At 48.8% G+C, this 27,817-nt stretch overlaps 2 protein-coding genes across 12 annotated transcripts; both read right to left on the bottom strand.

The window, feature by feature from the left end:
- Positions 1 to 143: 143 nt before the first annotated feature.
- On the bottom strand, positions 144 to 8,003 carry HMBS (hydroxymethylbilane synthase). 7 transcript variants are annotated; one of them, XM_006936655.4, is made up of 15 exons: positions 7,818 to 7,907; positions 4,986 to 5,033; positions 4,765 to 4,818; positions 4,364 to 4,436; positions 3,856 to 3,905; positions 3,715 to 3,770; positions 3,256 to 3,333; positions 2,949 to 3,026; positions 2,750 to 2,825; positions 1,802 to 1,915; positions 1,512 to 1,550; positions 1,167 to 1,286; positions 875 to 928; positions 682 to 768; positions 144 to 584 (listed from the first exon to the last, which is right to left on the bottom strand). In XM_006936655.4, exons 3-15 carry the CDS (start codon positions 4,798 to 4,800, stop codon positions 411 to 413), a joined length of 1,035 nt encoding a protein of 344 aa, XP_006936717.1. In that variant the 5' UTR covers positions 4,801 to 4,818; positions 4,986 to 5,033; positions 7,818 to 7,907; the 3' UTR covers positions 144 to 410. The 7 variants fall into 7 exon arrangements, 6 of the variants coding, with proteins under 6 accessions (XP_006936717.1, XP_006936718.1, XP_019666716.1 ...); XM_006936656.2 differs by having other exon boundaries at positions 4,990 to 5,033; XM_019811157.2 differs by lacking the exon at positions 7,818 to 7,907 and having other exon boundaries at positions 4,765 to 4,898; positions 4,986 to 5,015.
- A 1,667-nt stretch (positions 8,004 to 9,670) lies between these two features.
- On the bottom strand, positions 9,671 to 27,602 carry VPS11 (VPS11 core subunit of CORVET and HOPS complexes). 5 transcript variants are annotated; one of them, XM_019811389.3, is made up of 17 exons: positions 27,426 to 27,602; positions 19,695 to 19,902; positions 18,738 to 18,886; positions 18,510 to 18,645; positions 17,559 to 17,722; positions 16,800 to 17,047; positions 15,904 to 16,105; positions 15,343 to 15,494; positions 14,102 to 14,288; positions 13,323 to 13,469; positions 13,011 to 13,199; positions 12,742 to 12,903; positions 12,376 to 12,515; positions 12,089 to 12,291; positions 11,794 to 11,935; positions 10,303 to 10,525; positions 9,671 to 10,176 (listed from the first exon to the last, which is right to left on the bottom strand). In XM_019811389.3, the coding sequence occupies exons 2-17, from the start codon at positions 19,879 to 19,881 to the stop codon at positions 10,012 to 10,014; spliced, it is 2,796 nt and encodes a 931-aa protein (XP_019666948.3). In that variant the 5' UTR covers positions 19,882 to 19,902; positions 27,426 to 27,602; the 3' UTR covers positions 9,671 to 10,011. The 5 variants fall into 5 exon arrangements, with proteins under 5 accessions (XP_019666948.3, XP_019666949.3, XP_019666950.3 ...); XM_019811390.3 differs by having other exon boundaries at positions 11,794 to 11,965; positions 18,738 to 18,845; positions 19,614 to 19,902; positions 27,426 to 27,601; XM_019811391.3 differs by having other exon boundaries at positions 11,794 to 11,965; positions 18,738 to 18,845; positions 19,623 to 19,902; positions 27,426 to 27,601.
- Positions 27,603 to 27,817: the final 215 nt, after the last annotated feature.

Below are 27,817 nucleotides of genomic sequence, written 5' to 3'. Positions count from 1 at the left end.
TTCCCTGGGAGACCATTTGTTGTTTGAAATAACTACGGTGGCAGAAACCAAAAATGTCCCAGAAGAACTTTGGACAGACGTCCCAGCCTCTAGAATGAAAGGTTTTCTGTTGGTCCTTGACTGCAACCCCACCAAAAGCAAAGTCGCCTTCAGAGCTGGTTTATTAGTTGAGTTGGTTACATTCAAAGGCTGTGGCTTGAACTTTTTCTCTAAAGAGATGAAACCCCCACCTACTGAGGAGGCAAGGCACTCACACAGCCCCAAGGTGAGGCAAGTCCCTGGGAGTCTCTGACCTTGCAGTTCAATCCCCTGGGGTAATCACTCCCCAGTTAGCAGTGAGACCGGGGCACTAGGGCTGGGATGCAGGCACTGCATTATAGCAACCCAGGCACTTGTGCCCCACAGACCAGTTAGTGGGCATCGTTAAGCTGTCGTGCAACATCCAGGATGTTCTTGGCTCCTTTGTTCAGCAACAAGCTGGCCAGGCTGATGCCCAGGTTCTCAGCAGCCAGCTGGGCTTGTCGTGGAATGTTCCGGGCAGTGATCCCCACCAGCTGTGGATCATCCTCTGGGCCATCTTCATGCTAGGTGAGGGAAGGAGGGGGGATTTGGTGAGCACAAAAGAGGAGGTAACATGCAGGTTTGTTTCTCACCCTCTCCCTCACCCTCCAGCTTTGGCACCTGGGCAGTGACACAAATGGTGGCCTGCATGGTCTCTTGCATGCTATCTGAGCCGTCTAGACTCCAGACTCCTCCTGTCAGGTACAGCTGGGAAAGAAAATGGTTATCTCAGCATATTCTGAGAGAACTGGTTAGAAACCTGGGCTCTTGTGGACAACTTGACGTGCACGGGGACAAATGTCACAGTGCTTACTTGCCCATCCTTCATAGCTGTATGCACAGCCACTGGCACACTGCAGCCTCCTTCCTGCAATGAGAAGTTGCCCGGTGAACTCCAAGGACTCTTGTGTCTCCAAGGACTCTGTCACCAGAACCCTCAGAGATAGACTTCTGAAGACATAACTGAAACAGGCAGGGGCCCAGTCCTGCCTATACATTCAAGAATGAATTACCATGAGATAAAGAGCATCAATTTGAGAAATCTCCCCCATGACTATTCCCAACTCAAGTCCCCACCCCTCCAATCCCCGGAACACAGGTCCTACCAGGTGCCTCAGGAAGGCTCGCTCGGCAATGCAGCGAAGCAGGGTCTCAGGATCATGCAATACACCCACCAGATCCAGGATGTCCTGGTCCTTGGCTCGGACTTCCACGCCCAGGGCCCCCTGAGGGAAAAACGGCCTAAGACATCAGGCCTAATCTTTCCCCAACCAATGGAGCTGAGGATGGGAACCAGCCCACCTCCACCTGCTCCCTGGGGTCTCTTTTAGCCCAGAAATCTCGCAAGCCCTCCCCCTCCCTAGAAATGTTTATGCACAAGGTTGCAAGACCAGCTTTTTGGTTGAGAACAAAAGAGCACATCAACACGCGGCTTCCCGGGTCAAACATACCTGACCCACAGCATACATGCACTCCTCCGGGTGGAGTATCTGCAGGGGCAGAATAGGCACTCAAAAGGGTGGAACTGGGGGTACTGAAAGCAGACAGTAGTGAGATGGGGCTTCCCTACCACACAGAAAGCCTAGGTAGGCAAAAGTGGGGGTCTGTCCTCTGATCCCCAATCTTCCCAGCCTGGGACTCACTTCCAGCACATACCGTTAGAGGCAGGGTGTTCAGAAAGAGAATACAGGCAGGAACAGGGGGAAGATTAACTGGGGATGGAGAAGGGACAGCCCCTTACCTGTCCCACCCGGTGCTGCCAGCCCATGCGCTGCAGGCCAGCTGCAGCCAGGATGATGGCACTGAACTCCTGAAATTCATCCAGCTTCCGAAGGCGTGTGTTGAGATTTCCCCGCTGTGCAGAGACGCTAAGGACCCCAAGCGCCAGGCAGTTTGGAGCCTCATGCTGCTGCTCCCCCTGCCTGAGTCCTTCTGGATCCAACTAACATCTCACCTTTAGTTTTCAGCTTACTGATAACAGCTAACGTTTACTTAATTACTAACACTTAATTGCTACATACCAGACACTGATCTAAAGTGCTTTGCATACATCTATTTAATTTTCACAATCCTATGAGGTAGGTATTATAATTATTTCCATTTTACAGATGAGGAAAAAGATACAGACAGGTTGAATAACTTGCCTGAGATTACAAGATCTCTGGGAAGCATTCCCCGACCCCCAAGTCTGTGTTTATCGACGTTCCAGCTAGAAGCTTCTAGAGAATTCCCTACTTCGTGCACTGGAGCACTCAACATGTACTATTTTGAAAATCAGCTTTATGAAACATTCGATATATTTAGAACATCAAAATATAGTAGAATATGAAACAAAAATGGAAGCACCCTCCACCTCCCCTGTTCCCCAGTAATCACTGTTCAGTATCACTCTGTATTATCAATGCCTGTTTGTCTCCAGGCAAAAATGTAAACCTCTATAAGCAAGGACATCGTTGGTCTCACCACTATCCCCAGTGCCAGGCACTGGCCTGGGGCTAAGAAAACATAAAAGGATTAGGGATGGATGGATGGATGGATGGATGGATGGATGGACGGATGGGTAGATGGACAAATAGGGCAGACAGTGGAGGACAGACCTGCTGGTCCATGGTCCACTTCCTCTGGAAGTGGCCCCATGGACCTCATCTTCCTCCCTGGCTACTGCCCCCTCCCTCCTCTGAAAGGATACAATGCTCTTGAACTCCAGGTGTGGGAACTTTCTCTGCAGCTGGGCCGCCCTCCGCAGGGAGCTGGTTCCCACCACACTGTTCAGAGAGAGGGTATAAAATGAGATTTAACCCAAGAAAGGCATGGTTCCTTTCCTCCTCCTCTTAGCCCTCTGTCTTCTGTGCGTGTCCCACCGGGATGTCTATCTGGGCCCCACTCACCTCTTCTCTGGCAAGGTTTCTAGGGTCTTCCCAACAAATTTTGGGTGAAAGACAACGGCATCATAGGGGTTCTCGCGCCTGGAGATGGAGGAAAAGTCACAGAATGAGAAAGAGATCTCAGTTAAGGTCACTTCCAGGGTCTCTTGATAGCCAACTAACTGGCATTTTCTGTTTTTGGCCATGCCTGACACCCCTCAGGGCAGAGGAGAGAGGCGCAGAGGCAGAGGGTAGCGTCCCAAAGGGAAAAGCAAAGGTCAACATGATGCCTACCCCCCTGCCCATCCCCCCTGACTCGCAGCGTTCTTACTTGCAGATGGCTCCAATGGTGAAGCCAGGAGGAAGCACAGTGGGCAGGTCCTTCAGGGAGTGAACGACTAAGTCCACTCTAAAGAGACGGGAGAGGGAGGCTAGGAGAAGGGATCCCAGCAGCAGGCCCCCACCCTTCCTCTACCTACACCTGCCTCTACTTCAGTGGTGTCCTTAGAGCACATTAGGAAGCAGGCACGTCTAAGACCTCAGGACCCTGAGACCCGCTCCTCCCCACCCTCCCTCCTGTCCCCAATGCCCCAGCCAATCCTGCCCTCCAGGCCGCCAGATGGCTAGGAACCAGGACACTCCCCTTTTGTGAGGTCTGAAAAACCCACATATGAGCCTCCTTCTAGCCAAGGGTTGAAGCCCCCCAGTCTAGCTGATATCCAGCTCTGATGTGCACTGGGGTCCCAGTGAGAGACTGGGACGGAACCATGCTCTCCCGTCTTTCACATACTCATTCTTTTCCAGCGCGTGTTCCAGCTCCTTGGTAAACAGGCTCTTCTCGCCAATCTGCCGGTCAAGAAAAAGCCTCAGAGTGAATCTTTTGGGGGAAGGAAAGAGAAAGGAGGGAAAGGGATTGGGGGGAACACGTTACCTTAGAGAGCGCAGTATCAAGAATCTTGTCCCCTGTGGTGGACATAGCAACTGAGGAGAGAATCAGTCACGTGCTCATCGATCGGCGTTTAACGAGCCCCTACTGAGCCCAGCACTGTACTAAGACTCCTAATGGATACAGGCACCCCCCCCACCCCCGCCCAATTCCTTGCCCTCTAGGAATGTATGATCTAGGAAGACCAGACACACTCATAAAAAGACCCAAAGCAGAAGATGCAAAATGCCAGGTTAGCCCAGGGAGTCAAAGCTAGAGGTATTCAGAGGAGGAAATGGCCCTCCAAAATGGGGACAGCTAAGAATTCTCTTTTTTTTTTTTTGGGAGGGGGGAACAGCTAAGAATTCTTTTGCGGGGGGCGGGGGAAACAGCTAACAATTCTTAAAGGCACCGGGACCAAGCTTTGGGCCCAGGGAAAGCCAGCAGTGTTGTGTCTTCCCCTCTGGGGAGAAAGGGCTTCCCTTTAGCTTCCATTCCTGTCCAGAAGACTCACCGATTTCAAACTGCAGGCCTGGGTATAAGGCTTTCAGCACTGCCACCACACTGTCTGTTTGTATGCGAGCCAGCTGGAGGCAAACACTCAGATTAGTCCTATCCTTCCCTGGCACTGCCCCGAGCTCACACCCTCACAGGGTTTGGGAGACTCAGAAGGAATTGGAGTCAGAGAGGTGGCTGAATGTCCACATAGGAAGGAGAGAGGCCTGGCCTGGTCTGCTCAGCCCGGGGACTATCTCTCCACAGAACGCAATATACCATTCTGCGTGGGATTTAACACCCAGCCCCCCACCCCCACCCCGTTTCCTCCATTCCTAACCCTCTCGGCCCCCCAGCTTGCAATACTGTGGAGCATAGAACTCTTGTGACAAACTTGCTCTGCCCAGTGACCGTACTCACCTGGCTTTTTCGGGTACCCACGCGAATCACTCTCATCTTTGGGCTGTTTTCTTCCTGCAGAAAAAGTCCCCAAGTCACAGTCCCCTCTGTTCCTCGTGTGCCTCAACACCTTGTCCAAGAACCAGAATCCCTGGCTTGGAAGAAAAGAACCTCAGCCAGCCCCTGGCCTGTGGCCAGCTGAGCCTTGGAGTGGGAAAGTACTCCGAGACTGGTCCCTTTACCTGCCTCAGCACCTTTTGCCCTCTTCACGGATCCAGAGAAACAGAGACCTGAGGGAAGCAAGAGCAGGACCCGCTGTTGCTATTGCTGTAATAACCGGACACTGGGTCCAGAAGCCCATCCCGGCTAAGGTGGTGGGAGTGCTGCACACAGCCAGGTGGGTAAAGAGATAAGGCCCATCAGCCTGGCCACAGGGAGGGTGGGCCCTGCAGTAGGCAGGGGCAGGGCAGCTGGGGCCTCGAGGGAACTTGCGCTGAGTCACTGAGGACAAGTTCAGTATCCATAATACAGCAGGCACAGGAGAAAGTTTCAGTGCCACCTAGATACCGAGAGCTACCCCACAGGTGCCACACCATGGATTCCCCAATCTGGCTGGAATGTAAAGGACTGGGACCAAACAGATCTTCTGTAGAGTCCAGGTGACCTTGAACATACCGTCCCATTAGTATCAGTTTGTTCATCTATAAAATGAAGAGGTTTGGACTCCAGGATTTTCTGCCGCTGACGTTTAATTTTTTTTTTTTTAATGTTTATTTATTTTTGAGAGAGGGAGAGAGACGGAGCCTGAGTGGGGGAGGGACAGAGAGAGAGGGAGACACAGAATCGGAAGCAGGCTCCAGGCTCCGAGCTGTCAGCGCAGAGCCCGATGCGGGGCTCAAACTCACAGACTGTGAGATCGTGACCTGAGCCGAAGTCGGATGCTTAACCAAGGGAGCCACCCAGGCGCCCCGGTGCCGCTGATGTTTATAAGACTGAAAGGCTGAGCTGCCTACTGTCCATTCACCTAGAGTGCTGCCTCTGGTCTCACCAACCAGAAATATCAGGAGGTCAGTGACCAAGCTAGGAACTCAAAGGGACATGCCTCTTCCTCCTGCCAGGGCACCCTGGACAAAGGTGTTCAGTGCCTAGCAGGTAGAATTGCGTTCCTCAGTCTCAGGTCCTATTTCTTTCTAGACCAAAGAGTAGCCACTGCAGATAATGTCAACTTTCCCTATTCTGAGATCTTTAACCCGTGGAGTTGTTTTGCAGGCAGGATTCTGAGGCCTCTGTTGTTGGGGATGTGACAGCTGGCTGTTCCTGGACCCTAGTCTATTGCATTGCTGTCACTTCTCCCATAAATAAACCCTAGGGACCCTGAGCAAATTAGGCTAGGCCTGAAATGCTAAATATGGCCCCTAAAATTCTGGGCCACTAGGAGCCTAGAGAAAGAAATCTAAGGTCTCAGAAACTGCTGGGTTCAAACAATCCCTGCATCGATTCTGCACAGCATATTTTATTCCATTAAAAAGTTACTTATTGGGGGTGCCTGGGTAGCTCAGTTGGTTAAGCCTCTGACAGGCTCAGGTCATGATCTCACGGTTTGGGAGCTCAAGCCCCCATCAGGCTCTGTGCTGACAGCTCAGAGCCTGGAGCCTGCTTCAGATCCTGTCTCCCTCTCTCTCTACCCTCCCCTGCTCATGCTCTGTCTCTCTCTCTCAAAAATAAATAAACGTTTTTCAAAAATTGGAAAAAAAAGTTATTTATTGAACATGTATACTTTTGCTTTTAATAAATAAAATTGCTTTTAATTTTCATGACAACCTATCAGCTAGACAGGGCAGGATCTCCAGCACCATGTTATGGAAGCAACTGAGGAGTGAAATGACTTGCCCAGAGTCACACAGCTAATAATGGGCAAAAAGTTGGAGCTACAATTTTCCTACTCCTAGTGCTCAAGAATGTGTGCAACGGTAGGGGTGCCTGGGTGGCTCAGTCGGTTAAGCCTCTGACTTCGGTTCAGGTCATGACCCCTCGGTTGGTGGGTTCCAGCCCCACATCTGGCTCTGTGCTGACAGCCTGGAGCCTGCTTCAGATTCAGTCTCCTTCTCTCTCTGTCCACCGCCCCCCCCCCTCTCAAAAATAAACATTAAAAAAAGAATTTAAAAAGAGAAGAATGTGTGCAATGGCAAAAAATCCCTCTCCTCACCAGCAGGCTGGACAACGGGAGATAAGCAGTTTTTAAAATGTTTGAGAGAGAGACAGAGCACTGGGGGGAAGGGCAGAGAGAATGACAGGGGCAAAGGATCAGAAGCAGGCTCTGTGATGACAGCAGAGAGCCCGATGTGGAGCTCGAACTCACAAACCGGCTGAAGTCGGACGCTTAACCGATTGAACCACCCAGGGGCCCCTGCCCATCTCTTTATCTCAGGCTAGCAGTGGCCTCCACTGGCTGTAGTCTGCATCTACACAAGCCCACAGCTCCGGCGCCGAGCTTGGGAGAGGAAGGCGCAAGGGTGGCGCCCCACCCACCATCGTAACCCTAAGGTGTGTCTCAGCTGGGGACTCCTGAGTAGGCCAGGGCTGAGTGACCGCTAAAACGGAAAAAGGGGAGAAGGCGCACTTCCAAGATGTGTGTGTGCAAGTGGAAGACTTGGGGTGCACTCTCCTCTCAGGATCCGAAGTGGAACATATTCCTAAAGTGGCCGAATGCTGCCTCGGCCCTGTCTCGTATAAAAGGGTCCCGATCTTGTGTAGACGAACTTATCTGGGCTGTTCACTAAGTCTAAAGTGGATACCAGGCCCGGCGGAACCCCACCCAGATCCTCGCAGGGATGGGGGTTTCGTTCCAGACTATCCCTCCACTCTTAATCCCGCCCCCACAGCTCCCTGATCTCCCGTCCTTCCTAAGGGCAACTCAGCTACTGGTCCTTTAAAAAACTATTTCGAAAAAAAAAAAAAAAATGACGGATAGTCGCTCGGACCAATAGATGACGGAGGGTGGCAACCTGGGGCCAATCGTTGCCCGGCTAGTCCGGAATGCCGAAGTTGCGAGGATCACCGGCTCAAATACTCACCGCCGTCGCGGCCGCGTTGCCATTGTCAGACATGGCTGTGCTCAAGAGGTAGGTCCGGGAGGTGCCGCCAGGGTCCCCGGGAGTACAGGGAAGCCGGAGGTCCCGGCCAACGGGCACCAGGTGCACGCGGGGTGCGAACTCCTCCTGCAGCCTCAGACTCCGGGCTCTCCGTCACTTCCGGCGCCCGCCCCCGGAGGGGAGGACCACCCTCGGGGCGGGAATTAGAAGGATTGCGACAGACCTGACCTTACCCTTCTGTTACCGCTCCTACTCTACCCGGCTGGTGGGGACCCTGGGGACCCTGTGCGCCCGTCTTCCTTGCTGGAGACCCGGGCCTATTAACCATTCATTATTACTTTTACATATACCTCGTTCTGAGCCGGGAGTACTGATGGTCAATGACTAAGAGATGCTCCCCAGATTTACCCGCAGAGCAGCCCTCCGACGCCACCCAAAGGGCCAAGCCAAAGTTAGCAGGGCCCGAGAGGAAAAGTATTAACTCTAAAATGCTGCGTTTGAAGTAAAGCGTCCTTGGGTAACTTCCATGCCCCTTCCACTGGATTCAACACCTCCAGATAAGAGGATGCTGCAGAAAGTTGGTCACCCAGAATTCTACAGCTTTACCTCCTTGGCTGTGGCACAATTAGTGAAACTGATGCGGTGCTTCCTTTGTTCTATTAAAACTTTGCTCTGCCACAGCCCTGAAATAGGCAACACTCGTGTTTCTTAACTGAGGAGACTGGCTCAGAGATCAAAGGTCATGCCCCAAGAAGGGGGGCGCCTGGGTGGCTCAGTCGGGTAAGTGTCTCACTTTAGCTCTTGGCTCAGGTCATGATCTCCCAGTTCGTGGGTTGGAGTCTCATGTTGGACTCTGCTGACAGCACAGAGCCTGGAGCCTGTTATGGATTCTGTGTCTCCCTCTCTCTGCCCCTCCCCCTGCTCACACTGTGTCTCTCTCAAAAAATAAACAAACGTGAAAAAAAAGACAACCCAAGTGGGAGTGCCGTTATAAATGGCACATAATTATTAGTGGGAAAAGTGCTGGAGAAAGTGCTTGTATTAATAACCATGCACTGAGTGCCCACGTGCTAACTACCACCAAGGAACTGGACACCCATTCGCGCCTCAGGCCTTCACAACAGCTATACGCGATGTTGTCATTCCTAATGTACAGACGAAGAAACAGGTTCAGAGGAGGTTAAGAGAACCTAAATCAAACTAGGATTCAAACTTAGGTCAGCGGCCTCGAAGTCTGTATTCGTAGCCACTGCAAATACAGTGTACTCTCCCTTTTCCACATACTACCTAAACTCTAAAGCACAATGTCCGAGTTACTCTTCAGCTGAGTAACACGTAAGAGCAGTCTTCCGACACATTTGTAGGCAGACACGTAGCCACACAAACTTCAATGGGCAGCTTCCGAGAGGTAGGAAAAAAAGCGTTTCAACCAAGGCTCTTCTATCTTGTTTATCACTTGGTACTAAATCCGGCAAGACACCAACCTATGCATAATGAAGGCAGGCTCAAACCCCAGGATTCCCACCAGAATCTGCCTCCTGCTTGAGTATTTTGTGCAAACGAGAGCCACTGAGACCAGCCAGACTACAGAGCAGGTGCTAGTCTGGGGGCCTTGGTCCAGGTTGCTCCTGGAGCTCAGGTACCAGGCCTTTCTTCAGTAAACTGGTCTACTGGAGGCCACCAGCCCCACCCATTACTGGAATGAGGTCTTGTCAACATAATCTTCAAAGAACCCTGCAAGAAGGGAATTGGAGTTCTACAAGAGCAGAGGGAAAGTACATCTTGCACAATTAAGAATCACCAGGAAGTCCCCAGAACAAAACCTTCAACCCCCAAACCATTATATTCTTTTATTTATAGACTCTGGGAGCAAGGACCCAAGCACAGCCTGGTGCCCTTGGATAGAGAACAAAGCAGCTATTGTCCACACTCAGAGGTTGCTGAGGTACCCTCCCCCGCTGGTCTGGAATGATCCACACTGCTCAAAAAGTCAACAGGAGGAATGGCGGGCTGGCCGAAGAAGGGAGAAAAAGTCCTCTTTAGTCCTGAGGGCTATGGCATCAGATCAGGGTGGAGTCCTGGTTATGTCTGCCTGACTCCTGTGCAACAGCCCTGCCTCTGTCCCCCATGCCCCCACTACTGTGCCTCCACTATCACACCCCTTCCCCTGAGCTGTTTAAGTGCCCCTCCTGGAGTGCATGAGCAAGTCCCGCTGCAGCCCAGCCTCCAGGCTTGCAGTCAGCCTGGCCGTGGGAGGGTCGGTCAGCAGAGTCAATTTGTTGAAAACCCCTCGGCCGAAGTAGTCAGCAATCACAGAGAAGCTATCGTTGGAGCACTTGAGCTGCAGGGAAAGAGGAGAGAAGAATCAGAACTGCAGGTGTCCTGTCCTGAGGAGGAGGAAAGAAAAGAAGCGAATGCTCCCGTGATTCTCCGTGAGTGGGGCAGTCATCTACCCACTCATGCCCACCTGGTGCTGGAACTGATCATGGAGATCGCGTTTCTGTTCCTGGGCCCGGATCATATCCATGACCTTCCGGTTTTCAGGGAGGCAGGTGGGGCAGTCGGCATCACTTTCCGAGTAACTCTCAAAGCAGTGCTGGTGGAAGGAGTGGCCGCAGAGAAAGTGGACCGAGGGCAGCTCCAAGGCACTGTTACAGATGCTACACTTGGTCTTCTGGAAAATCTTCGGACTGCAGGCAAGGGAGACCAGAAAGGAGTGGCAAAGAGTGGGGGCAGAGCCAAGAGCCGGGTGCAGAGAGAAGGTGGCTGGAGTCGATGAGGGGTCCCTGTCGAGGGACTACAAGGTCTTGCTCTTAACCACCAAAAGGGAGTGAAATGAGGATGCCGCCCAGGCCTGCAGAGTCTCAGCGTGCTTCCAGGAAGTCCGACTAACCCGTTCAGTTTTCATAACCACCACTAAATTGTCTTTCACGGTTTTTAAAAATTTTTCACGTCTGTTTATTTTTGAGACAGAGGGAGCACACACACACGAGTGGGGGAGGGGCGGGGAGAGAAGGGGACAGAGGATCCGAAGCAGGCTCCGAGCTGACAACAGCGAGCCTGACACGGGACTCAAACCCGCGAACCTTGAGATCATGACCTGAGCTGAGGTCGGACACTTAACCCGAGTGAGCTACCCAGGCGCCGTTTTTTTGTTGTTGTTGTTTTTAATTGAAGTATAATTGACATACGTTACATTATTTTGGGGTGTACAACACGGTGATTGACAAGTCTGTGTGTTGCGCTACGCTCACCACAAATGTACCTACCATCTGTCACCACACAGCACCATTACCACACCGACTACGTTCCCTGTGCTGTACCTTTCATCCCTGTGACATTCGTTCCACAGCTGGGGAACTTGTACCTTTCAGATCTTTACTTAGACGTGATCCTTCCAGTGAAGACTTTCCTGGCCACCTTATAAACGAGCACACACACACACACACACACACAGCACCCCACTCCCCTTCCTAAACTAGTTTTCTCCTTAGACCTTATCACCATCTAACATACCGTAATATTTCATTGAATGTATTCAGCGCCTGCCTACCTCTATGTTGTAAGCTCCACATGGCAGGGCTTTTTTTTGTCTGTGTTAAGATCAGTGCTTGCCATCTGACTCCTGATTTTAGCTCAGGTCATGATCTCACAGCCCTCCCCTGCTCTCGCCCTCTCTCTCTTTCCCTCTCTTAAAAAAAAAAAAAAAAAAAATGTGTCTTTAGAAAAAAATACAGACTCATAAAAAGCAAAACACCTGCTGCAAGTTAACATCCTCCAAAAACCTAATAAATAACGATCTATGGAATAAACCATTCTTTGGAATTCTTCCATGAAAACAGATCTTCCGAAATGCAAAGTTTGAACATATTTTCATACAATCCTCTATGAAAAGTATTTAATGACACCCAGTGAAGAACAAGATTATCCCCCCTCCACATATCTAGTCGCCAAGTACCTCGCCTTGAGCTCCTGGATCTCCTGGCGGATGCGGGTGGTCTCCTCTCGGTACCGTCGCACCCGGAGCTCGTCCTGTGCAATCTGCTGGCTCTGTTTCTGTAGTTTTTGGACCAGGTAGTCCCGGATGACAGACAGGGTGGCTGTGGAGTTGTGGGCCAGAGTCTGCACCACTGAGATTGGGCCCGGAAGGAAACAAGACAGTGAACCGAGCAGCACCCTCTCGATAGAATGGAAGCGCCCCTGCCCCAGAGCTGTGGGCAGCCTGCACCCCTCCCTACCGCCCTCTGAAGTACCTAGAAGCGGTGGCATGAGGTTCTTGCTCTCGATGTGCTTGAGCACGGCCGCCACATACTCCTTGCAGTCCTCCTCCTTGCGGGCAAAGTAGCTGAGGGCCTGCTCCCACAGGGACGGCTCCTGCTCCCCGTGGCGCTCGCACACAGCAATCACCTGCCGGTACTGCTCATGCTGCATGTGGTAGTGCATGATCTGCTGGAACCTGGGGCCGGGGCAAGGCGCACCTCAGTGGCTGTCCCTGGAAAACCGGATCCTCCCCCTTCCCTGAAGTTGCCCCAAATCTTACAGCTTCCCCTGCTCATAGAGGTAAAGGACCCCATCCTGGAAGTCATGCATCTGGCAGAGGACCAGGGCCTTGTCAAAGACGTCGCAGAAGCGGCCGCTCTTCAGCAGGGAGATGGCCTCTGCATGAAGCTTCTCTTTGACCTAGGGAAGGAGGGTAGAGTTGCTGGGCATAAGGGGGAAAAAAAATCACAAAGCTCTCTTGTGACAAGGCAAGTCAACTGCCTCTTCGATCGCCTCTTCACGGAGGAACCAGTTAGCCCCCAAGGGTGAGGGGTCACTGGTCTAAAGAATGCAGCAAAAGGCAACCACAAAAGATGGAAGGGCTGTCTTTTCTCCAACATCTGCTGCAGCTTTCGCCAGGCCTCACCTGTTGATCTTTCTCATGGGCCCAGTTCTGTAGCCGCAGCTCAAGGAGTGTGTCATAGATGCCCTGCGGGGAGTCAGGCTGTACTTCACTCATGTGTTCTAGGAAAGCTTTCAACTCTCGAGGGTTGTTGGCAAAGATGGGGATGAACTCCTCTGAGTTGGCCTAGGATGGCAAGGGAGGAGAGAGGAGGCCGAGTGAGTGGGTGTGGTATCCATGAGGCCCCGGAAGTGATCCCCGTTGTCCAAAAGCCATTCTCCTTGACGTCTCACCCTGCAGCCTGGAGCCTCCCTGTCACCTCGGCCTTCGAGGCTAGGCTGATAGTCGGTACACAGTCCCTTCAGCAACTGGGTCGTCTGCTCTGGTATGTGGTGCATGAGGATCTTGCCATAGCGTTTCATGTTGCTCTCTGCCTGCTCAAAAGGCAGCTTGCCGATGTACCGAAGGGCTTCCTGATAATTCTGTGGAGAGGTAAGGGCAGAGTAAGCGCATGCTCCTGCCTTCCCACCAGGAAGTACTTTCATCATTCCAGGGATGTCCTGGAAAAAGAACAGGTCTCTGTCTGGGTCAAGAGTCTCACTTACTTTAATGTCCTCTAGCTGAATCTTTAAGTACCACTCATGATGTGCATGGTTCTCAGCCAAGTAGAGGGCATGGGAGTAGTAGCCAGCCTGCCGGAGGACCTTGATGGCTGTCTCCACATCAAAGTGGACTTCGCTCTCACTCTTGGTCTGCCAGGGAGACGTCAGACAAAATCATTCACAGAAAGGTTGTGGTTGGGGCAGGGAGAGGAAACCTGCATCTGAGACCAGATTCTTTTTTTTTTTTTTTTTAACACAAACTCTAGGCCCAATGTGGGGCTTGAACTCACGACCTGGAGATCTAGATTTGCATGTTCTACCAACTGAGCCAGCCAGGTGCCCCCTGACAGATTCTTAAGATAACAATAAAGTTGAGGCCGGGAGGGTTGGAGACAAAAAAAAAAAAAAAATTAAAGAAAGTCCATGGTTTTAAAACACTAGGTCCTCCTACTTCTCAGTAAGTTTTTAAGAGCTAAAGTCTTCCTCTTACCCTACTATTACAGGGACACCTCTGGGGACCCAGGGGCCCACCACTGTTAATTCGCTGAGCTTACATACCCTCAAAAGTTCAAGCATCATAAAACAAGAGGGAGACAGGAGAGAACTAGCAGGAAAGGCTATTCCTCTTCCCAATTTATAGACCAGAGGGTCCTGGTCCCCAAATAAGGTGAGCCCTTTCTTCTCCCTGCATCTGCTGAAAAAGTGGCAAACCCTGGTAAAGCCACCTCCCGCTCAGTGGGGCCCTCGGGGAATCTACCACCACCACCACCACCACCCTGCACCTTGATGAACTCCTCTAGCTTCGAACTGTCCTTGAGCTTGGTATAGCAGTTGAGCAGCAGGGTAGTGTGGTCAGCATTGGCCAGGGACTGCCGGTGCAGGGTCTGTAGGTAGGCGGTCAGGTTGTGGATGCGCTGGGCATCCAGAAACTTGCGGATCACATAGGATGGCTCCAACTTTCCAATGGTTCTAGAGAGACACGTGCATCAAACAGCATCTGGATCAGCGTACTTCTCTTTCATGTGCCTAGGCATCACTTGCAGATCCTCAGCACGTCTGGGGGGAGGCCTGCGAATCTGTATTTCTAACAAGACCTGGATGATATCAATGCTACTAGACTGTAGACCACATGAGATGCAAGGCTAACACAGCACTGGTTCTTAAACTTGGCTGAAGATAGGAATTCTAGAAAGGTAGAGGGGCCAGACATGTTCATACCACCTCTTAGTAGGGCAGAAAATTTCAAGAATTAGGGTTTCTTCAAGGGAAGAAACTGTAGAAGCCAAGAGATGAATACCCTTTCCCTTTAAAGAATCAAATCAAGGGGCGTCTGGGTAGCTCAGTCGGTTAAGTGTCTGCCTTTGGCTCAGGTCATGATCTCATGGTTCATGAGTTTGAGCCCCCCATCAGGCTCTCTGCTGCCAGTGCAGAGCCCGCTTCAGATCCTCTGTCCTCATCTCTCTCTGCCCCTCCCCCACTTGTGCTGTGTCTCTCAAAAGAAACAAACAAACAAATCAGGTCATAATGAATTTTTTTTTTTTTAAACTAAGCTTTGTGCCCAATGTGGGACTTGAACTCATGATGCTGAAATCAAGAGTCGTGTGCTCTACCAACTGTGCCAGCCAGGTGCCCCCAAAATGAATAGTAACAAAGGCCAGCCTAAACAAGAACGCGTGCCTGGCTGGCTCTGTCAGTAGAGCATGTAACTCTTGATCTCGGGGTTGTGGGTTCAAGCCTCACATTGGGTGTGAAGCCTACTTAAAAAATATAGATACACAGGTAAAAACAAAATAAAGTTTAAAACAAGAGATACTCATCAGCTCCACTGCACCCTAGTCATGTAATATTTGACCCTAAATGTTCCCTTTACAGTGAACTGTACCAACCTCTCACCCGGGCCATCACAGTTTCTGCAGGGAAAAAGGATGGCTCCTTTTGGTGGAATCCATTCCCCTAACCCAAGCCCAGGTGTTAGTCTATCTGGCTGCATTCAGAGCTATATCCTAAAGCACCCAAGACTAACCGGATATACTGTTGAACAGCCCCATCGTGGTTGCCCTTGCTGTAGAGATGGTCCCCATACTGCATGAAGATCTGGGCCAACCCATCACTATCTAGGTGCTGGCTCTTGGCCAGGTTAATGGCCATCTCAAATAGGTTCTTCTTAAACAGCATCTGCAAGGGAAGAGAGATTAGAAAATTACTAGAAGCAGTCCTCAGGAGACACCCTACCAGAAAGCAGCTACAACACACAAGCCAGACGGTCCTGGATTTCTGATCTGCCTAGATCCTAGACAGGGCAAGACCTCTCAGATACCCCGAAGTCCAACATGGCCTTACTTTCCAAGGCTCTCTGCAGACGAATGGACCCTGAGAGTGGACTCAGGCTCTCAGCCATTACTTTACTCTTAAAACCTCATCCCAGGCCATTTACCTTGTAATTCGGCCCTAAAGGAGCTAGGTAAGGCTGTGCCCCAAAGGGAAGGAAACACCCTGGCCAAGGTGACTTGGCCTCCAAGAGGAGCCTGTTCCTACACCTGCATCTGGGTGCCCGTGGCCAGCTCTGGAAATCTGGTGGCCTTGCCTCCAGTTTGGTCTGTGTGTCCTTCTCCTGCAGCGCGTGGACCCGCCCATCCCGCGTCAGCACGTACAGGGAGCCCCACTCAGCAAGAACGTCCACTACGTCCTCAAAGACGGCACTATAGGCTATGAACTTGTTGCACAGGTCGTAGATGTTGAGGATCTGCTTGTCGGAGCTCTGGGAGTCCCTACTGGTAAACTCTGACCTGTGTGGGAAAGAAAAAGCACCGGCTGTTTGCACCAGCTCCTCTTCCCATGACAACTTTGGTGCTGCCTACTCTGCCCAGAACAAATCACCCTCTGGCCCCTCTAGCAGCATATCCCATAAATGCAGCATTGCATGGGCAGTTGTAGGAAGAGAACACATAGACCTGATCGTACCTTTCAGGATCCTACCATTAACATAAGGGGTGGCTTAAAAAATTAAGAACATCCAAACACCCATTCATACAATTAGCCCCTGGTATATGTGAGATACTGCGCTTAGTGCTGACTGAAGATAAACACTGACACGGATCATTTCCATCATGAGGAAGAGCCTGCCACCCCTTTTCAGGTGGCTCAGAATAAAAATACTGTGTCCTGCATTCCCCAGCCCTTTATAGCTTCTCCACTGTTCATTTCCTTGTTCCGCCACCCAGTGTGTTTTGACTGAAGAGTAAAAAAAAAAACAAAAACAGGTCAAAAATTCCCTGGGGCGTTCTAGGGCACTTAGCAAATACCTGTAGCAAAAATACATTTTTTCAGTAAAAATGTTACAACTGAATCTAAGTGTGAGGACAATGTACAGAAAACCAAAGTAGCAGACTGACAGGATTGGGGTATTAGGATTTTAAAATCATGCTAATTCTGGCGAACAAGTGCAGCCTTCTCCCTTTCCCTTCCCCCTGGAGTCCTTACTTGGGAGAAACCTTCCGGTCACGGGAGACAATGACAAGGTAGCCTCTAAACCAGTGAGCAATGAGTTTATGGCCCTCGAAGGCAAAGCAGGGCCCACGTTCATCAGGCTGGTATAAGTAGACACATTCGTCTCCAGCCACTATGAACTGCAGGTCCTGAGAAGGGTCGCTTAGAGCTGAGCAGCGCAGGCCACAACCATGGGTGTCCAACTCCACACGAGGGTAGTCCTTTCCAGAAACTATATAGGACTGCAAGAAGAAAGGCGTTAACAGGCTCCCTTTCAGGAGGGGGCATCTAAGCCTTCCCAAAGGTATTCCCATCTCCATACTGGCTCTCTTTCTTTTTGACTCTTAGCACCCTAACACTTTCCCTGGCTCCTTGCTTTGTCCATTACCATCACCCACATTTTCTCTCTCTGTGTGTATGGTCACTAACTACAGGAAAACTGCCACTACAAGAAATGCAATAATTTTGAACTTTTACCAAGACCATACTTGAGAGTAGACTGTTAGAAATTAAGAGCATCAGTGTCCAATGTTACTTAACAAGTTAGGGGGAAAAAAGCAGGTCTTTCACTACAAGCCCATTGTTCTTTTCCTAACTCTGACTCTTCCTTGCCTCTTAAGTGAAAAAATAAAATATTAAGCTGGGCAAATGACTCAAGGCTACATGATAAAGAGTTTAAGAACCCTACCTCGTCATTTCCTTATCGTAGGCCCCTTTCTTGCCTGCCCCTAACAGTGCAGGCCCCCATCATACCTGAACGTTCTCAGTTGTCACAACAAACAAATGAGTGGTCTTTCCCGCTTGGCGAAACGCCAGTCCAGTAACAGGATAGCTGCCCTTGTGCAGAATCTGGGTCTTGCTATGCCGGTCCCGTGTGATGTCTCCTTTGTTCAATGTAACACTGCCATCTGTGAAACCTGTAGGGGACCAGGAAACAGCACTTCATTGAGGCTGAAAAGATCAGGGAGCACAGAAGGGGAAAAAGACCATTTAAGGCACTTGTTAGAAGTGACAAGCTTTCAGGGTGCTTGGGTGGTTCAGTCAGTTAAGCATTTGACTCTTGATTTCAGCTCAAGTCATAACCTCATGGTTTGTGGGATTGAGCCCTGCGTCGGGCTGTGTTGACAGCATGGAACCTGCTTGAGATTCTCTCTCTTTCCCTCTCTCTCTCTCTCTCTCTGCCCCTCTACCTGACTCGTTCTCACTCTCAAAATAAATAAACTTGGGGCGCCTGGGTGGCGCAGTCGGTTAAGCGTCCGACTTCAGCCAGGTCACCATCTCGCGGTCCGTGAGTTCGAGCCCCGCGTCAGGCTCTGGGCTGATGGCTCGGAGCCTGGAGCCTGTTTCCAATTCTGTGTCTCCCTCTCTCTCTGCCCCTCCCCCGTTCATGCTCTGTCTCTCTCTGTCCCAAAAATAAATAAACGTTAAAAAAAATAATAATAAATAAATAAATAAACTTAAAAAAAGAAGTAACAAGCTTTCTCCTTATATCTAACTCTTCCAATGGTTAACATAAAATCGGTCCACACAGGCTCTTTTTCAAAGAACAAAACTAAATGCTTTCCCACTCCAAACTTTACTATCTCAAAGGCCTTAGTTCAGAATAAAGTGGTCTCATTAAAACAACGAAGACAAGCTGCAGAAGCAACTCTGAAGAAAATCTATAAAAACCACGGAGTGTTAGCTTTGCCCTCTTCCGCTTACCAATGGCCATAAAGTTGAGATTTTCATGGACAGTCAAACAAGACACAACAGTCGGCTCTGTTCCTGGGATGGCAGGGAAGATGCGAGTGCAGAGTGGATTGCCACCATCTCTCTTTTCCAGGTTCCAGATTTTTACCTGTGAACAGACCTCAGATATGTGAATACTACTCACCCTCCAACAGCCATTCCCAGGGCCTGGGTCTTTCCCACTTCCTTTCTGGGACTCACCAGGGGGTTGATGCCTTCTTCATCTTCACCAACAGATGCCAAAATATTGTGCTGCTTCAGCTGATATAGGTGTGTCACCCGTAGTTTGTAGGCTTGGAAGCCTGTAAGCTGTAGAGAGCGGGGCAAGAACCAGATTTGGCCTTCCATATGTGTAGAATAGTCAAGGAACCTCCTTTCCAAGGAGAGAGACTTCTATTTAGACCAGATCCCAGACAACTACTAACATATATTATTTAATCTCTCTCAAATTTTCAAGAATTTCTCCACACATTATCTCCTAAAAGTTCTCCACCTTAAAAACAGTGAAAACGGAGACCAGAGTTTAGTAGCAACAATATGAAGAACAAAGCAGCAAACTTCTAGTCTCATGTATCTCCTTGCCCACAATTTGGGCAGGAGAGATCATGCCACCTTACACATTCATCTTGTAAAGCCAACCTGCATACGCTGTTTAGATAGATCTTAAAAATAGCCTTGGGGCGCCTGGGTGGCTCAATCGGTTAGGCGGCCGACTTCACCTCAGGTCATGATCTCACGGTCCGTGAGTTCGAGCCCCGCGTCGGGCTCTGTGCTGATGGCTCAGAGCCTGGAGCCTGTTTCAGATTCTGTGTCTCCCTCTCTCTCTGCCCCTCCCCCGTTCATGCTCTGTCTCTCTCTGTCCCAAAAATAAATAAACGTTATAAAAAAAAATAGCCTTGCCAAACTGGTATCTTACACCTCTTTCACAGAGAAGTAAATGGAAGCCCGAAGAGGTCGCCTTGCCCACGACTGCTCAGTTGGCAACAAGTTACAGAATGGACTTCCTCCTTTCTTCCCTCAGGCCACAGAAGGAGCCACTGGGCGCCCACCTAAAGGAAAGTGTCACGTAACACGAACCCCTCTGACCGACAGATTCCATCCCAGCTGGATCTCTTCAGGGATCCGGGGAGGGAACAGACAGCTCCAGAGGAAGGATATCTCCAAAGACGAGGCTCCCTCGGCCTGAGTCGCAGACAGTGATGCCAGGAGGAAGGCAAAGGAACTTAGAAGCAGCGGGTCCTGAGGCAGGTGCAGCCGCGGGAGCAGCCCCATCGCTGCCCAGCGGCTCCTTCACCAGCTCCTTGTCGAAGAAAACGAAACGCCGCCACTGCAGGTAGGCCGCCATCTTGGCCGAAGGTCCCCGCCTCTGGGAGAGAGGTCATGTGAGAGGGGCGGAAGGATCACGTGAGCCGACAGCTTCCTGGGGCCTGAGTGCACATGCGCCCTGGCGGCCAGGTGACAGCTTCCCGCGGCGGGGAGAGTGGGCGGGGCCGCGTGAGGTAGGACTCCCCGCCGGTCCCTCGCCCCGCAGTTGGCCTGTTTACCGGCTCTGTACCTGCGCTGGCTAAAGTGCTTCTGAAGTGCTGGACCCTTCACCTCTTTGAGCATCAGTTTCCTCCTTTATTAAATTCGTGGGCACTGAAGGATCACGATGAGGACTATCACACGCCTTAATTGTAACCCACTGTGCTCAAGCGGATTATGACCTCCTACGACGGTTTTGAGGCATGAATAAGCCAATGTATATGAAACTGGCTTTTCAGCTGTAGGAGCGGAGACATAAAGTTAGAAGTTTGTGTCTGCAACGAGATACGGATTGCGCACCACAATCAGTGTCTTACGTTCATTTTTGTGTCCCTCTGTCAGTGTGGCATGAATTAGACATGTAAAATCTGTTTCTTAACGAAGCTAGGAAATACTTGTGGGGCAGGAACTCTCAAGAACGTGGGCTTTTTTTTCCCTTTCCGTAGTGGGAGGGTATGGGACATAAGCCGAACGTGGGAAAAGGCCTGGAAGTGGCAGCTCTGGGAGCTGAGTCATTATTTAACAAGTGGCAAGTGTCTAAGATATTCCATGGCCACCCACCATTTACATCTCTGGCTAAAGCAAGTGTTCCTGGGGAAAACTATAGGTGAATAGTTTGGCGTCACAAGGAGCTCTGTACAGGAGTGACAGTCATTTTGAGAACATACGGACATATGAAAAAGTGACCATGTGGTATCTGTGAAGTTTGTTTTTGCATCTCTCTCCCCCACAGCTTTTTATTTCCAGAAAATGTTATCTTTATTCCCACCAGCTGGAGATCCCAGAACGCGGGGGCTGTGTTTTGTTTACCATGACCAGTCCTAACAGAGCCCGGTAGAGGCTTCGTGTTTGGTTGAAGGAATAAATGTGGATGATTTTCCTCTTACCCCCGCCTCTCCTCAATCTGGTTGACGGGAAAGGTAGTGTCCACTTGCTAACGAGATAAGTGAGGGGAAGAAACTGTATAGCACATAGATTTCCTGACTTCTAGCTCAGATTTCTTTCCTCTTTCACAGTTTCAACATCTAAACCCATGTGCAGAAGTATAAATGGGGAGTAGCCTGGACCCACTTTCACCTGCTGAGTATATTTTGTACTACTCATTGGAATTTTTGCAAGTGTGTTACGTCAATCGTTAAGACTATGAGTAACATGTTAAAAGAAGTTATGTGGGGCGGCACCTAGCTGGCTCAGTTGGTGGAGCATGTGACTCTTGATCTCAGGGTCATGAGTTCAAGCCTCATGTTGGATGCAGAGTTTACATTAAAAAAAAAAAACAGTGATGTGAGGACAAGGGGTGAAGGATGGGTGAAATAGATAAAGGGGATTAAGAGGTATTTACAAAAAAAAAAAAGAGAGAGACAGGGATGTAATGTACAACATAGGGAATACAGTGGATAATACTGCACAAACTTTGTGTGGCCACAGATGGTTTACTGGATCTATGTGGTAACCATTTTGTAATGTATATAAACACCACGTACACTTGAAATGAACACAAGGTTGTACACAAGTCACTTTTCAAGAAAAGAAAACAAGCAATGTGAAATATAGAGACGTGAACAGCAGAGTGGCATCTTTGTTGTTGACTTAGGTGCTCCCCCTACTGTCTAACGGCAGAGGTCCAGAGTTTTCCTACTTCCTATTTGAACCTGGGAAGGCCTATGCCCATTTGGTTTATTGATGAGCGTACAAAGGCAGGGATTGGTGACCCACTGCACTTCTTCAGACTCACTGCCTTCCTTCCCTTCCTCCTTTAGACAAACATGTATCGAGTACTCACTATTCCTGCAATTGTACTAAATGCCCAGAATATAAATATGAACAAGAGGTGGTTCTTGCCCTTTAGGGAGCTCAACCACCACCATGGGAGACAGACATAGAAATGACTGCCAGTAACCAGCCCTGAATTTCATACAATTAATTATACCTAACAGAGTGCTTTCACTTTTTATGGACTTTCCTAGCAACCATCTGCAGAAGTATCATTATCTCCGGTGAGAAACGGGAGTCTCTGTGAGGTTCAAGTGACTCTCTGGGCAAGCACATCAAAGTTCTTCAGTTCCCTAACCTTTAATTAGATGCTTTTCTGGAGTGTGAAGCTAGGCTGTACTTGTCAGAACATACACCAGGATTTGTCTTTTTGTTATACTTGTCTGAATCCAGGAACTTCAGTATAGTGAGGAAGATAGGCAGAGAAACTACACAGAAAATGATGTACTAATTGTTACAGTACTGCATTTGGAGAACTTTGAGTTCTGAAGGGACTAAAGAAGCAATTCAAGCCTTTAGCTTGAAATTAAAGGGATCGCAATTCAGAATCAAGGATTGCCTAGCAATGGCCTCTCTTTTCTGCATTAGCAAAATGCTGCCCATGATGTATAAAACAGTCGTATTCACTGGAGCAAAACAGGAACTTTTCTTGTTTTGGCTTCAAGCTTTTATTTTCTATCAGGTTTTTTTTTGTTGTTTTTTTCCTGCCTCATGTGGCTCTCTGGGTAGAAAACCATTTTTTAGACTACTGAAAAGTCTGGGTTTTTTTCTCTTAACCCCTAAAAGGCTATCAAAAGTTTCCACCTTAGCAACAGGACAGCTAAAGTTTCCACTTCAGCAACAAACTCAGAGGTCTCCCCATACAGGTTCCAAAGTTACAGGGAAACAGGGGGAAGCAATTAGCTCATTATTGATTGTGAAAATCTGGCCAAAAAAAAAAAAAAAAAGGGAAGGGAAATTCCCCATGAACTTGGCAAAGCACTTAACCAAGCTTTTAACAACTGCAGTAGTGCCCATTTTTAAGTTGTATTTCTCTAGAGTAATAATAAAAACAAGTGGTTAACTAACGTGTACTTGGTGCTTAGGATGTTCCAAGCACTCTACTAAGCACTTTACCCCCTTGTACATCAACCTTGTGCGGCATGTACCAGCATGTCGCTTTTAATGATGTGGAAATTGAGGCTCAGGAAAGCTAAACAACTTGCCTAGAGTCACACAGGTAGGAAGTAGTGCTTACAGGCAAATCCAGGTCTGTCCAACTCTGAAGCCCCATATTCTGGGTGCTTGATTTATATTTTAAACAATATTTATTTATTTTTGAGAGAGAGAAAGAGACACAGAGCATGAGCAGGGGATGGGCAGGTAAACACAGAATCCAAAGCAGGCTCCAGGCTCTGAGCTGTCAGCTCGAACCCACAAGCTGTGGCATCATGACCTGAGCCGAAGTCGGACACTCAACCGACTGAGCCACCCAGGCACCTCTGGGTGCTTGATTTAAATTTTTGTTTTTAGAAGTCAATTCCATAAATTTGTTCATAAATCTGAGTGATTTTCTAGGTGTTCGTGAAATCACAGAATTCAAGAACACAAAAAGCCTTGCTTTCTCTGGACACATAATCATTCCCATCTCAATGCAAACTGGGAAATGTCCCCAGTACTTTGTCTCCTCATCCACTCCTCACTCCATCCAATTCAAATTCATAATACCAGGACTGGAGAACTGCATCAGTATTTTTTTCCAATGTTTTTTAGTTTTATTTATTTTGAAAGAGAGAGAGAATCCCAAGCAGGCTCTGCATTCCTCAGTGTGGGGCTCAAATTCATGAACAGTGAGATCATGATCAGAGTCGAAATCAAGAGTCAGATGCTTAATCAACTGAGCCACCCAGGCACCCCTGTAACCTTAACAGTATTATTAAAGATACAGGGGCTGTCATTCACTGCTGTTGGTAGTGCATATGGTAAACTTTTCTGGAGGGCAACTCGGCAATATGTATCAAATGCCTAAAGAGGAATTTAAGCCTGCATAGGCGCTTCTAGGAATTTATCCTAAGTAGATTATAGGGGACAGATTTGCATAAATATCTGTCAATAAAAGTGTCTACTGCAATTTTATAATAGAAGGGAAAAAAGGAAGCAACATAATTGTCAAATACTAATGTTGGTAAATAAAATTATTGTAGTTCTTTATACAAGTCTATAAAAATAGCCACTGAAAATTCTGTAGAGGAAAAATGACATAGGAAAATTAACGGAATTACAGTCACAAAATATTATCTCCGTTAAAGTTTCAAGTGTGTGCATATACATCAGAATGCTAAGTGCTTCATTTAAAAAATGGAATTGTGGGTGATTTTTATTTTACTATTTGTTTTTCCTATGTTCTTCAGTTTTCTTCAATCACATTTCTTTCGTAATTCTAAAACCATTGGTGAAGAAATAGAAAATAAAAACAAAAACAAAAAACTTATCTAGGTACAGCCTCTCCTGCTAAAAGTAAGTTTTCCCCTGTCTCAGGGTTCCAGCAAAATCAAACCTTCTAGTCTTTTGAGTGACACAAAATAACTTCTAAAAATTTTCTAAAATAACTTCTAAAAATTGTATTAAGGTATAACATATATAGAAAAGCATACATACCATGGCCCATTAAATTTTCACAAAGCCATGGCAACCAGCATGGTAACCAGAGCGCGGCAAGCACCCCCAAGAAGCGTGTTGTGTCCTCTTCTAAACACGAGCACCCCACAAGGGTAAGGACCGTCTCCACCTCTATCACCATAGCTTAGTTTTGCCTGGTTTTAAACTTTATATAACTGAAATCATAAAGTATGTACCCTTTAGCTTCTGGCTTCTTTCACTCAGTATTAGCTTTGTGGGCTTTAGTTAAGTCACAGACTGTAATCATAGACCGTTTTCATTGCTGTATAGAATTATATTGTGTGAATTCACCACAATTTATTTACCGATCCAACTATTTTTTTTATTTTGAGAGAGAGAGAGAGAGAGAATCCCAAGCAGGCTCTGAGCTGTCAGTGCATAGCTCAACATGGAGCTTGATCTCACGAACCATGAGATCGTGATCTGAGCTGAAATCAAGAGTTGGATGCTTAACCGACTAAACCATCAAGGCACCCCTACCCATCCAACTATTGATAGGCATTTAGGTAATATTCAATTTGGGGCCGTTATGAATAAAGCTATTACAGTCTCTTAGTGAATATATATAAACATTACCTAAACCTAAGATGGAAGTTGCTGAATGACAACTATTTATTTATTTATTTTAACGTTTATTTATTTTTGAGACAGAGAGAGACAGAGCATGAACGGGGGAGGGGCAGAGAGAGAGGGAGACACAGAATCGGAAGCAGGCTCCAGGCTCTGAGCCATCAGCCCAGAGCCCGACGCGGGGCTCGAACTCACGGACCGTGAGATCGTGACCTGAGCTGAAGTCGGACGCTTAACCGACTGAGCCACCCAGGCGCCCCGACAACTAATTTTTAAAATTCTCCTGAACCAGGATGTTTGTCCTGATTAACACTGCCCTCAGCACATGACGTAACATGCATGGTTTATAACGTATGCACATGCTCCTGCTAATGTGTTCACTTTAATCTTCTGACAGTTGCACATGTCCTGCAAGATGGCAACTTTAGGGTTTCTGCTCAGGGTGGGGGAAGCGATGTAGTCCTCAAATGTTATTAACATGTTGTTCTAAGTGAGAACTAGTGAATTCAGCTGCCTTCATCAATCTAAATCAGGTGTTTTACCTTAATATTTTCCCATCATTTTACAACTTGTTCTTGTGAAACACTAGGGTCCTCTCTGGTCAGAAAACAAACCAGGTGACTCTCCAGAGCACTCGCACCTGCCGCACCTCCCAAGGGGACAGATACCCAGGTCGAAAACCGTAGCTGCAGCAAAACTGTACTCCCACCAAGGATAACCCGAGGATGGGAGCTCATTTAGGAGCAGATCAAACTGACCTTCTTAGTGTCCCAATTTGCACACATTCAATAGGTTTTTAATAAGTACACTGAGAGGCGCCTGGGTGGCTCAGTCGGTTGGACGTCCAACTTCAGCTCAGGGCATGATCTCGAGGTTCATGAGTTCGAGCCCCACATTGGACTCTCTGCTGTTGACTCAGAGCCCGCTTCAGATCCTCTCCCCCTCTCTCTGCCCCTTCCCCTCTCGCTCTCAAAAAATAAACTAATAAATAAATAAATAAATAAATAAGTGCACTGAAACCGTAAACATGTTTCCCAACAGACTGACTTTTCCAAAGGCAAGGACATGGTCATCCCCATCTGTGGAATCCCACACCTAGTGCAATGCTTATAACTGACAGAGGCCCAATAAATATTAGAAATGAATAATCTGTTTGAAATGGATGGAATCTATCCTACCAGACTGCTACCCAAAAGTTGGGTCAGTCATACGGTAACAAAATCTTTCTCTGTGGAACTGAAATGACAACTTAGCATGTCTCATAGAACTGAAATGACAACTTAGATATCCATCACTGTGGCTGGCCAACCCCCGTGCTATGGAATGTTCTACAGCAGTAAACAATGAGGTGAATCTTTACACACTGATCCGGAAAACGCTCCGTGATACATTATTACTTTCAAAAAAAAGGGGGAGAAAATGCAAGCTGCAAACAAACTTCATTATACAACATTTTATCATTTAAAAAGAAAGCAAAAGCTACAGATTTCAACAAATGTCCGTAAATGCCCAGGAGGAGGCCTGGAAGGTTACACACCACACTGTTAACAGTAGATAATTCCAGAAAGTGAGACTGAGCATGGTATCAGAGGGATTTATTTCTCCTTATTTCTACCAAGGTCTCCATATGAAGACTGAACAGTCCACAAAGGGAAGAAAAATAGACCTCTCCCTGATACTACCAGTAGATGTGTTTATCTTCCAAGTACAGACACCTGACTACCCTGCCTCCCTAGGCATCATGAAAAATGTAGGGAAAGGAACAGGTAAGAGTTCCTTAAACAAGTCCTGGCCGTTACAGCCAGGACCTTCTAGGGAACCTTCAGCGAAGGGAGGCTAGGAGTCGATTTCGGAAGAGGGAGGATACAGGAGACCGATTTTCCACATTTAAGAAAAGTGCGCTCAGGTCAATAAAACGGGGGTGGGGGTGGGGGTGGGGCAGGTTGAAAAAAGAAAAGTGAGCTCTCCAAGCGCTGTGCACACTTCCATTAGGCTATGAAGTACACAGAAGGGAGGGAGGAGAGCCAAACCTGCCCGAGATACTTTAATTCTGACAGAAGCGGGAAAAAAGAAGATATACAAGATTTAAAGGAACGGAAACATGAGGTGATGCATTTATGCTCAGTTGATCACCAGCCTCATAGATAAAAGTGTCTTTTGCGTGGAGCGCTTTCCATTTTGGAATATTCTGTCTCAGAAAAATGGGTCTTAGAGTAAGGGGTCCAGGCCAAGTTCGGTTATCTCTGTCCCACCAGCGAAGATCTGTCTTGGTGTCTTTAAGGTGAAACGAAGGTGGGGGTGGACCAAGCCTGAAGCGTAGCCATTCTGGATTTCTATCCGAAGCCTAAGCAGTTCAATACCAACCAGCAAGCGAGAGCCTCTTCCGCGTGGCTGCGGAGGGGATGCCGGTCATTCCTGCTCCTCGGCCGGGGCTCCCCTGGTGACCGGAGTAAGGGGACCGACTGCGGGACTGTCCGGGTGCTCACTTGCACCGGGCACGAGTCACTCCCGACACCGGCAGTCCGGCATCCAGCGCCGAGGCCGGAAAGGTCCCGGAACGCACCGGGGCGCGCGCCGGGCCCCATGACGTGGCCCAATCCCGGGCCGGCGTCGACCGTTTCCCACCCCCAACTGGCGGACTGGCCCCTCGGCAGCCTCCGGCCTGAAGCCGGCGACGGAGGAGGGGGCGGGCCTAGGACGTGGCCCAATGGGAGCGCGCGCCGCGGCGATGGGGGCGGGGCCCGGCGCGCGGCGCA

This window comes from Felis catus, chromosome D1 (genome assembly GCF_018350175.1).
Source record: "Felis catus isolate Fca126 chromosome D1, F.catus_Fca126_mat1.0, whole genome shotgun sequence".
Lineage (NCBI taxonomy): Eukaryota > Metazoa > Chordata > Mammalia > Carnivora > Felidae > Felis > Felis catus.
This window is presented reverse-complemented; position numbering and strand designations above follow the sequence as displayed.